Here is an 11,899-nt window from a genome sequence, read left to right as displayed (position 1 = left end):
AAGAAAAAAAGAACGCGCGAGTTCATCGTTTCTTGTTATTTCGTGTCTCATACAGTGGTGCGCATTTTTTTTTAAAGTGATTAGGGCAGAGTATCGGCCCAGCTCCCGCGTTAACAATGATATCCGTGCGCTGGCCGGTTACGCGGCACGCCCGCTGCCGTAGCAGACGATGCTGTTCAACTCCACTCCTTTGAAGCGTCTGCGCACGCGCGAGCTGCAAGTGGCTGGTGTGTGATTGCACCGCTAGTCACAGCGTGATGGCAGGCACGCTGAAATTTCCTCTAAGTAGACACGTTTAGTTGGGCGTACGGGGAAGTTGTGGACGCTGTGAAATTACGTTGCGTACACTGTAAAAGAAGCGTGCAACAACACTTTTAGTCTAACGTACCTCGTTGCGTTTCACTCAACTAGATATGTCACATTTGAGATGCAATGGTTTGGATTTCTTATTAGCGCCACCCACGGAAGAAGTATGCTAGGTGTCAGTAATAGAGTGGCCTTTGTGATTTGCGCGAAAAGCCTCCCGACTGCCAGAGTAAGGGCCACCAGCGTACAAGTCAGGCCGTGGCGTTTACTGTGTAGGTTTTTAGCATCGCTCCTAGTCGCACTGAATGTGCACGTTCAACTTTGATGTTTTCGAACTTGGGAGCGCAATGCAAGAACGGCGTCTGATCGGGCACGCCCGCACTGGATCAACCCCAGCGTTCTATCCAGCGCTGCTGTGGATGAGGCTTAACGTACCCCGCAGCAAGTGGTCGCATTCCAGGTATTCATCACCTTACGATGTACTATCAGCACATTTAAGGAGTAAAATGTCGCACAACGTCCAGGGCGTGTTACGTTGCACCTTGAAGGAAAGTACGTACCAAGCTACCGCTTTATTTACGGGTTCATTCGCCGAGAGGCCTGGGAGAAAGAGACGCGCTCTTGCACATAACCTATCGAAGGTGACTTTTGAGAATTTTGTGAGACGCCAGGCGATTTTTTTCTGAATTGTCAGCATGCCAGAACGCGCCGCTTGACGTTGTCCGGCATGAAAACAGCACCTTTCATTGTGAAGTGCACATGCCTTGTATCAAGTCCGCTGTTGCTGTCCGCGTCGAACGCCACCCCAGCCACCATATACTCTCGTTCTGTTTTCTTCGAGGTCTCGCGAGAACATAGCGTAGTAGTCGTTGCGTTACGTATTCAGCATCTTGTTACGGGCGTAAGTGTGCATCTCTGAAATCGATACGTTACGTACAGCACACGTGCAGTTCTCTCCCTAGGTGGGCTCGTTACGTACGCCCAACTAATAGTGTCTAGTATGAAACAGCCTGTACATCAGCGAGATGGCCTTTCTGGACCAAAGAGTTTCCTAATATACACTGGAGGGAACTCTGGCGCTAGTGTCTATGGAATCTGCAACGCACGGCGCTTCAGCGAGCATGGGAGTGATGGGTAGTACACACATTTGTCTAATATTCGTACTTCTGGCCTGCTTCTGGCTCCGTTTGTGTCCATGTGGCTTGGAGCTGTTTTCTCCCGGAACAAAAATCAGCAAATGTTGAGCGGTCACGCTTCACCACCTTATTCTCTTAGACTTACCTTTCCAAATCGGGTCACGAAGTTGAAAAGAGTTGAATCTTTCTTTCAAAAAAAAAAAACCGAAACACAGCAGTAAACGAAGCCGCAAGCACGATTCGCCACTCGCAAGTACGAATACTAGGCAAATGTGTGTACTAACCATCATTCCCATGGTCGCTGAATGATCGCAGCGACAGAGTTTTTTCTAGTTAATTTTAGGAAACTCTATGCCCTGGGCAATGCCACCTAGAAAAATAATTCAGGTCCGCTAACTACTCTGGGCATCGCCTCTGACGTCACACAGTATTGACACTCGTCTCCTGCCGAGTAGACGTGCGCACGCATGCTCCTGACGTTTTAGATAGCAAGATTACTAAGCTTGATGAAGCCTGTCATGGAGTGCTGGTGTTTCTTTCGGTGACTACACGAAGATTAACGTGTTTTAACGTAGTCTACACCAGCAAGCTCTAGCAATGGGGCAGTGCTGCGGGCACAACTGTCCAGAATATTGACAATGCGCCAAAGGTTCGAGTGTTTTCATTCCCAAAGGGTGACCAGGAAGCGAAATGAAGCATGCTGTTAGTCATAATGACACTCTTAAGGATTCTATCCACGATTCCAAGGTATGTGTGCGTCTATACTACTTGCTTTGGAGTTGTTTTAAAGGCGCCACCTTTAGCGTGTTCAGTTTTTTCTGTAAAACGGTGTCGTGTACGCTTCTGGCCTGTGAGCGGAAGCCCTGACCTTGGACACCTTTAGCTGAGCGGTAGTGGCACTCACCCCCTGATAACGTATCGGCCCGAGACAGTGCTAGGAACTACATAGATTTCGCGTTTTTGACGAGCGCGTTTGCCAAGGCGTGGTCTGCTTGGCTGAAAATGATTGATTGATTGATTGATATGTGGGGTTTAACGTCCCAAAACCACTATATGATTATGAGACACGCCGTAGTGGAGGGCTCCGGAAATTTAGACCACCTAGGGTTCTTTAACGTGCACCCAAATCTGAGACACGGGCCTACAACATTTCCGCCTCCATCGAAAATGCAGCCACCGCAGCCGGGATTCGAACCCGCGCCCTGCGGGTCAGCAGCCGAGTACCTTAGCCACTGGACCACCACGGCGGGGCTGGCTGAAAATGACGGCTAAATGAAGTGAAACGAATCTTCACTCTCCGTCCAGCCAGCCGTGTTTTAGGTTCCACTTCTCGCACCACAAACATATCAAAATAAAGCAATAATCGCGCGTTGCAATGTATTCTGTGAACAGGCGTTATTCCTTCAAAGTCGGCAAACGTTTCGCTATTTGCGCATAGCACCTCGGGCGTATTGTAATACCTGCGGTACCTTTGTTTAAATAACGAAAGGAGGGCTGGTGCGTTGCGGCGTGCACCTGTTACGTATAATACGCAGTATTTGTTACCACTGCTCTGATAATTTCTTGCTGGTACTATAATTATACAACAGTCTCTCTATTACCTTCACGCAATTTATTGTCCCTGAAATATGTGATGCTGCTCTTCAGCTGAATGTGGATTCCCCTGCATACTTCCATGATTTTCTTGTTTTTAGCTTCTCAATAAGGTACATGTGGAGTAGAGAACTTGTCATAAAACGCTTTCCCAAATGTTTTATCATGTGTGTGAGCTTCATTTCAAGTAGAAATACTTGAGGACAACTACCAAGTTCACCGAACCACGGACATACAAGACACCACAAATGCACTCACTCAACATAGAGAACTGCCGAAGCTTAGCAACTAATAAGAACACTTCGTGTGAATCTTCTGCACTGTGTGTATGAATCAAAATTAGTCAATAATTAGTCAATAAGGTTTACCTTACTCGTTTCACCTCTTTGTTGCGCCACCGAACTTCAATCCTATAAATCAGTCACGTATTCAATAGCGAAAAATTTCTTATGTCCAGATGGAATAATAAAAGCTTACAGATAAATCACCTGATAAATTAGAACATTATTACGTTTCGTAAACCAGCACCAATTTAGACGCGAATGGTTGAGTGAAGCTGTTGTATACATGAAAAACTTTCCCGCGAACGTTTTGTCTTTTCACGGAAGATGATGTTGGCAGTCGCTCCGAAGCCTCCCGTGCGCGCTGACTTATTCAAGGCGCGTGACGTCACGGCGGCAGTGAGCAGGCCTGAAATCTAGGTGACATTGCGCTGATGCCCACGTGCAAGACCGTGCCCCGGAACTTGTACAAGTTGACCGTACTCCGCTTGGTCGTGCTGCACATCAAGACCATGCGTGGTACATGCTCGTCACGATCACTGGGGTCGACGTACAATGTCCCTTCAAATGCGTGTGCTTTACAGAAACTTGGCTGAGAGAACCGGAGAAAAAAGCCAGGGAGGTTAACCAAGCTTTGGTTCGGTTTGCTACCCTACTCTTGGGATTGGGGAAAAGGATGAATGAGCCCCGCCGCGGTGGTCTAGTGGCTAAGGTACTCGGCTGCTGACCCGCAGGTCGCGGGTTCAATTCCCGGCTGCGGCGGCTGCATTTTCGATGGAGGCGGAAATGTTGTAGGCCCGTGTGCTCAGGTTTGGGCGCACGTTAAAGAACCCCGGGTGGTCGAAATTTCCGAAGCCCTCCTCTACGGCGTCTCTCATAATCATATAGTGGTTTTGGGACGTTAAACCCCACAAATCAATCAATCAAAAGGGTGAATGATAGAAACGAAAGGACAGAAGATGAACAGCAAAAAACAGATAAATGAGCACAATCGTGTTGCGTAGTTTCAACAGGAAGAAAAGAATAATGATGAATTGTAAAGAGGACAAACAATAGAATGCAATTATATAGAGTTTCCTGTACTAAGAATTAAGGTAATGGGTGTCACTACTCCTCAATGAGAATACCCACCTTCCCGTCAGAGTATTACCAATCCAACCATCACGCATCACACAAGTGGTAGCAAGGCGAATCTTGGCTCAAGAGTGTTGTGGCTCAGACGAGTTGGTGATGAAAATAAATGAGCTCTGACATTCTCATTGCACGCTCCGAGACTGAATACTAAATGCGTGACTGATATGCCACGCGTTCATAGCAGAACCGTCAGCACTTTTGAACCATTGGAAGTGCTCTCGTCAGCTACAAGCTTTCTTAGCAATACTTTGCAGCAAAAGCAGTTATGATGTAGTAAAGTGTAGTATAGTTAAACAAGTGTTATGGCGGAAAACTGAAGACGACTCTGCTGTGCCATGCACAAGGTGTTAAATAATGAACACTAAAAGCTACGTAATTCTAAATGTTACACAGGAAACCACTCGTTCTTGAACAAAAAAAAAAGCATACCAGACAAGTGTCGAGCTGGTTATCTCAGATAATTAGACTGGGCTGAAGGTGTAATTATAATTTGTATATTTCGTGTAGCATTGTCATCCATGTGTTGATTTAGTATTGTAGTATAATGTAATATTGTGTAGTATTTATGTCAAACGCAAGACTGGCCACCACGTTGCCATGCAAGCACTCGGCAACCAGGCAAAGTAAGTGCAACATTATTTTAGATATATAAATGGATGGATGGATGGATGGATGGACAGATGGATGGACGGATGGACGAATGGATCAAAAGGTAAGGACAAAGAGAATAATAAACTATCAGAGCACACACACTAATTACAAGCAGCTCTGGTAAAGGCATTCACACTGACGTTTGCCTTAACCAGTGTTGAATATTATTTAGATTAGATTGTTCTCCCGCTTGGAAGACTGATTTCATTTTTTTATTTAAGTAAAGGGGGGTATTTTTAGACAAAGCACGTGTGACAGTTTCGTCCCAGCGATAAATATGTAATAGTGTGTGCAGAAAATTCCTTCGTTGTGTGTGAAAAATATACATAAACCTTCTCAAATGCCAGTACTAAAGCTAGAGACCATGTAAGAGCACGCTGCAGATTCGGGCCTGTAAATTCGCCTCCTTAGATTGCATATTCTGGCGGAATCAAAAATAAAAATGGGGAGGGGGGTGTATTTTTTTCATGTTTGGGAAAAGGAATAAATTTGATTTTGCATCTCGCAACTGTCTCACACTAATGATGTGAATTGAAGTAAAAGAATGGAGTGGAGAGAGGTGAGAGAGGGTTCATATTAAAAAAAATCACAGCATATCCACGAGGTGAATGATGACAAGTGGAGTGAAGCGGATGGACAGATGAATGGACGCACTGATGGACTGACGGACGCTTCACCCCACTCATCATCATTCACTTCGTGAATATGCTACGACACCGATTTTTTTTACATGCAATGCAAGGCAACTGGCTACTACGACTACAATGACTATGACGATATGGGAACATACAATCCACGGTATAAGGAGTTTAGCCCCTAAAAATGAGAGAAAAAGAAAAAAAAAAGAATCGCAAGTGCTGTCGCAGTTTTGCCACGTCGATAATGTCGAGCAGTGCTGACAAGACATGTTCAACGTCATTGCACCAGTAGCAATTTAAGAGCAGATGTTTGGATGTTGTCCTTGGGAGGCCAACTTTAGTGTAGTCTACCACAATATCGCTTCTTGTCCCGTTGAAAGCAGGACAGTGGAGCAGGAGATCGATGATCTAGAGTTTCTGTGTTTCCATGGTTAACACAGGAAGGGCTGCCTTGTCCGATGAGCTGCTTGTGTTTGGAGGCGCGAGGGAGTCCTCAAAGTGGGAGTGGTTGGGGCCGCTTGCCGGCCACTGTGTCCATATACTGGGGATTTACGTTGCACCGTTTTCGTCTCGCGACCGCCAGGAGTTTGTGACTTATAGTTTGTGCGCAATTGCAGATCGAAAGAATCCTGCCAGAGTTCGAGTGCCATACTTCTGGATGCAAGCTGTCTTCGCCCTACTACAAGCCAGCCATCCACGTCAGAGGTGGGTTAACATGAGGTGTGATTGCGGGGAGGTGATCACTGATACATTTTTAATGTGTCAATACTCCGTGCATTTTTAGGTGTGTTTCCGTTTTAGAGCCACATTTTTTGAACTAAAACGCATTTTAACAGGTGTCTTGCCGAGCACAGAAAGCAATATTCCTTTCTTCTTTTTCCGGCAAAACTTTCAAGTGTGAACATATTGTACATCGTGAAAAAGCAGTCAACTAAGACTTCAGCACTGATTTATAGTTTATACTTCATTAACTTATTCTTTAAAACATGCCAAATGATCTTTCTCTAAACAGCTAATAATTCTAGATATATGACACATAAGACGAAGAAAAAAAATGAAAAAAAATGTAGTGTTCATATAAACGTCTCCTCAGAAAAGTAAGTATTGATTAAAGTAAAAGATTGCAAAGATGCGTAATGAAGTCTTAACTTTAGAGAGGCGAACAAGTCAATGAAAACAGCTTAGAATCTAGTTTGCCCAACGTGAAAGAACAAACTGCAGAAGAATTGCAAACTACGCTTGCTACAATTTACATTTTCTTGCTCTGTTTTTATATACATTCTTTCCAAGTACAACATGCCAATAACATTGCGGAAAGGAGCAACTAAGGAAGCAGAGCCTCCAAATGGGTTAATCTAGGAGTTTACATTGACATCAGCTGGAGTTCTTTGTCATTGATGCGGGTCTCTATGAATATTGAAGCTCAAAAAACTATATTGCAAGTCGAGCTAGAAGTACTATGGGGGGAGGCAAAATATCTAGAAGTCAGCAGATTTTTTTTGTTTTTCGAAGAAAAAAACTATTGTATTTTTCATTTTGCTGGTTTTTACACCACCTCGACTCTACAAATGGCCGAAATATTGCCCATCTCCTGCGCACTGAATAACCAATTTGATTTAACTTGAAGCTTTAACGCGGTGATTAGTTCTTTCGCAAGGCCGTATGATAATTATACGAGGGCGCACGGTCTTGTCTGATCTCAGGAAGCCAGGAAGGTGTTCGGTCGTCCATCGCCCAGCACCGTCCTCGTCGGGCCCGGTGACCGGAACGGCGAGATGCAGACCGATTCGCCCGAGCCACCGCCTCAGTCGGGTCACACTGCCACGTCGTTCAGGTCCGCGTCGCCAACCAATCAGGCCATGGGAGAGTCTTGTAAGTGCCCTGCCTGCTAGAGGAAAAGTTAGCTCCGTTGTTATGTAATCTGTAAAGGAGCGTAAAAAGTATGACGCTGTCGACTAACATGTCGTGCTTTCTTTCCTTGAGTGCATGAAAATGCTTGCCACTGAGAACAACGAAGATAGCCTGTAGCTTTACAAGGCATGGCCCAACTGTGACTTATGGGAATAATTAAAAATTAGTTGTGGCCAAACGTCGTAGAGTTATTACTGGTCTTTGTGGCGAATGTCATAAGTGTCCCTATAGCATTGACGTTTCTTTTTTTTTTTTCCAGATCGTTGGTTATTGCGTAGGTTATTTTTTTCTTTCTATATGCTATTTTGTACGCTGTCGAACTAGGCAATCAAATCCTGCGAACATGTCCCAGTTTTAAACAATTGGAGAGATTGTAAGATTGTAACTGTCATGTGAGTCAATCGGAGTTGACAACATGGATTGACGAGACGGCGAATTGGACATGGCGGATTTTTACGTCGTTTCTAAAGGTATTTCGACATGTCAGTGAACTTGTGAACAAGGCTGCCGTGTAGCCGTCGAAAAATATTTTCCTACCAAATTTCTCACACCTTTGTGCCGAGTAGACATCCCCCTGTGCAGAAATAATCCGGTTTGATGACAGAGACCTGCCAACATTGCGGTTTCTTGTTTCGCATCAAAACCAAAATCTTTTCTATAGATCAGCATCTAGTCTATCAGTATCTAAAAACATTCCTATCAGCTGCGTCAACAAAAGATAACACTAATAACTGTGAGTCTCGAAATTTATGCCGCATGATTACATTAAAATTCTGATCCTTAGCGGACAAAATTATTCTTGAAGAATGCTTTAACTGTTTCAAACGCCTTTGAATACTGAGCATGGTGACACTTCACTGTCACAACTCTCAAAAACAATTGAGGACAAAGTTTGTAAAATAGTTGGGCCAAGGTCACTTGCAATTTTGTGAAAAGATGTATCCTGGAGTTTGAACAGACTACGACAGTTTATTGCTTGGAATGATACGTGTATGGGGCAAGCGGGGAGTACAACCATATTTAGATCTTTTGCGGAGCACACCTCTATTTCATGATATGTACTGGCGAATTGCGGTCAAAAATAAGCAATGGCTGCTTAGAAGTGCACAATGACGTTTCATTTTGCTGAAGGCTAAAACCAATGTATGAAGCTATTCAATCGCCTGCAGTGCTTGGTCAAGCGCAATCTTTTCGTCTCAAGTTGAAAAGAAAATGAGGGCGCACACTACTGAGTGAATATTCATTCGAAGTGTTCTGGACCTTCGGTCCGGGCAACCCAAGTTAGGTTTTTATTTTTGGAGGGCAGTAGGTTAAAGACTACCAGTCATAATAATTTTTCAGACAACACATTTTAAGACAGCACCATACGTGCAACGTTCGCCTAATGATGGTTTTCCAACTATGTCTTAATGGAGCCAGTTTGTCACGCGGTGTTGTGATCACTTATTGAAAAGCGACTGAAATTATTACGCGCAGTCTGTGATGACTTGAGTTTCGTCATCGGTAAGTGCCCCATGGAACCAGAAAGATAACTTGTGGCGACTTTCACTATTAAGCCATCACACTTCAGTGTTGTATTATTTATAAACATGGTCACATGCCGATAATAATTAAGCCTTGAGTATACGTTCGGTATATAATGGCTAAGCAAACCCGCCACGGCAGTCTAATGGCTAAGGCACTCGGCTGCTGACCACATGTCGTGGGATAGAATCTCGGCTGCGGCGGTCGCATTTTCGATGGTGGCAAAAATGATTGAGGCCCGCGTGCTTAGACTTGGGTGCACGTTAAGAAACCCCAGGTGGTCAAAATTGCTAGACCCCATCGCTACGGTGTCTCTCATAAGTATATGGGGGGTTTTGGAATGTTATACCCCAAGAAGTAATATTATTATCAGTAATGGCTGAAAAAAATCATATGGAACAAAGACCCTTTACACGCCGTGTAATACCATCAGTGTCTACAGCTCTCACGGTGGCTACTTGATTCACTTCCAAGACAGAGGTGACAGTTTGCTCCTAATTCTTATTGTTTTGAACGACGCGTCAATAACATCCTTGAACCCCAAAAGTTTGATAAAGGGTCACGAACGATTCTAGCGGCACAAAAAATATGCAATAGCAAATACGTGAAAAAAGTGTATCGACAATTTCTCGCTCAAATAAGACTATGATCCACTCGCGCATACTTACCTCAGTGAGAGATGTTGCCTGTTGTTTTACGTTCTGCTTCTTAATCCTAGATCTGTACCAGGTGAAGAGCTTCGTGAATGGGGACACCCTGACTGCTGGAGGTCAGGGTAACAGTGAAGCAAACGACGAGGTGGCCGTGGCGCTCATCATGAGCTTGCTGGAAGCGGACGCTTGACTTGGTAGACCGGTGGACTTCAGTGGCCTGCCGTGGTCCTTGCCTTGGAACACCCGTTCGCACACCTGTTTACTTGGACCTCTCGTGAACCGTTATTTGCATCGAACAGAGAAGAATACAGCCTCTATGGACACTCACTCGAAGACATTGCATCTAGTCTGTATTCACTCCGAAGTGTGTGTACGTTACCGCACAAAATTCTAGGTCATGCGTCGGTAAAGACCAAGCCCAGCAGGAAACTTTTCAAGAAACCTACGTTAATTTCTTCCAGCGCGGTTCGCGGTAAACCAAGAGGCATGGTTTTCGTAGAGTGCTGGTTTATTATTTAGGTTTCCTGTGTTTTAACAGCGAACTCTGCTTCTATACAGCGATGCTGGTTGTGCTGCACTATTTCCTTGTCTACTGATTGACGAGGGACCATGTCATACAGCCGCTTCGCAAGTATAGTTAAGTTAAACTATGTTCATTTGCTGCATATTTACTGAATGCGTAAACGCTCACATTTAGAACCGCAGGCCTCAGAAAAAGGTTAACTAAGGAGCACTGTGACGAAGCGCTGAGCTGACAGTGGTATATATCACTTGCAATAGGACTGTAACACGTTAGAATCTGCTTGTACGGTGCTCTTAAAACAGGCAAAACAAGTGTCTGATGCACCTCGTTTCTGCGTCGTCTGCTTTGCAAAGCGTCAGGCGATGCCCATACTGCGAGCACTCAGAGGCAAGTAATCTGATTCGGGCTTCGGCTGACACGCAGTTGGAAGTGATAGAGGCACGATTCTGTAGATGCACCATGTCATATTCGATAAGTCTAGTCGTTGCTGCCGCGTTGGTGACATTATGTGAACTGTGACACCACGGAATATACCGGAACACCACTCTACTTGCGGCAAAGGTAAGTAAAGTTGAAACCCAGCAACAGTTCGAGTCACGTGGTGTAAGTTCGGGCGGTGTACTTGAATCACGTTGTGTTTTGATCATGATGATCTTAAGGATAATCGTGAAGGCTTTGTTCTTGTCATAAATTCCACAAACAAATGAAGATATGCAGCCAACTAAATTGAGTGATGCTTCTGTGTTCTCCAAAAGGTGTTTGTTGCGACGGTTTTATAATAAAAGAAATTGTGCAATGATATTTCATGATGTATATGACGGAAACCCGTGGCAAGTGGGCTCGTAAAGTGAAGAACCGATTGTGCGAATATTTGTGTCAAGATCAAGGTCTTTACATGAGGTCGCAATGTCATTGTTCCACGGCCTATTGTAATAAAGTTATTCGTTTTCTCCTGTTAAAAATACACATGTTTGAAGAATTATGACATGTTTGTTGCTGTTGTCGTTCTTGTTGTACCCTTGTGCCAATGGAGGATGATTTGTTTGTGCGAGCGCTGCTTCGAGCAATTCTGTGACTTATAAGGAAGATCTTTCTATTGAGCCTAACTCTGGATACTTATCACACAGGTAACACACGACCACGATTATAAGCCTTCTATTTAAAGATGCATTGGGTCTTTAAAACTTCATGTCAAAATGTTCACGTGGAAGAGTGCGCTATGAAGCTACACAAAGATGCTAGTTTCTTAATCGGTGCGATTATCAGTGAGTATTGTAACAGCGAGTGAGTTTTGTGGAATCCCGCAATTAGCAAAGGCTTACGAAGGGGAGAAATTTCAGCCACACATTTGTATATGTAGCATGAACCCGGAAGGAAGGGTTTCTCGGAACGAAGACCTTCTAGTTGAAAAAAAAAAAAGCTTTATCCTGGTTCACGGACCAAGACGAATTATTCTTCAACTAGAACAATTTCGTCTACGTACTATTATTCTTTTGTTAATGGGGAGAGAGAGATAAACGAAGGAGAGAGGAAGGGAGGATAAGCATGC

At 44.3% G+C, this 11,899-nt stretch overlaps 1 protein-coding gene across 2 annotated transcripts; it reads left to right on the top strand.

Moving 5' to 3' along the window:
- The first annotated feature begins 314 nt into the window (after positions 1-314).
- On the top strand, positions 315-11,335 carry LOC142769227 (uncharacterized). Of its 2 annotated transcripts, none has more exons than XM_075872287.1 (4): positions 315-766; positions 6,357-6,444; positions 7,443-7,611; positions 9,893-11,335. In XM_075872287.1, the coding sequence occupies exons 1-4, from the start codon at positions 612-614 to the stop codon at positions 10,015-10,017; spliced, it is 537 nt and encodes a 178-aa protein (XP_075728402.1). In that variant the 5' UTR covers positions 315-611; the 3' UTR covers positions 10,018-11,335. The 2 variants fall into 2 exon arrangements, with proteins under 2 accessions (XP_075728402.1, XP_075728409.1); XM_075872294.1 differs by lacking the exon at positions 315-766 and adding an exon at positions 1,930-2,189.
- Positions 11,336-11,899: the final 564 nt, after the last annotated feature.

Source organism: Rhipicephalus microplus, chromosome 1 (assembly GCF_043290135.1).
Source record: "Rhipicephalus microplus isolate Deutch F79 chromosome 1, USDA_Rmic, whole genome shotgun sequence".
Classification (NCBI taxonomy): Eukaryota; Metazoa; Arthropoda; class Arachnida; order Ixodida; family Ixodidae; genus Rhipicephalus; species Rhipicephalus microplus.
Note: the sequence above shows the minus strand (reverse complement) of the source record. Positions and strands in the feature narration are given on the sequence as shown.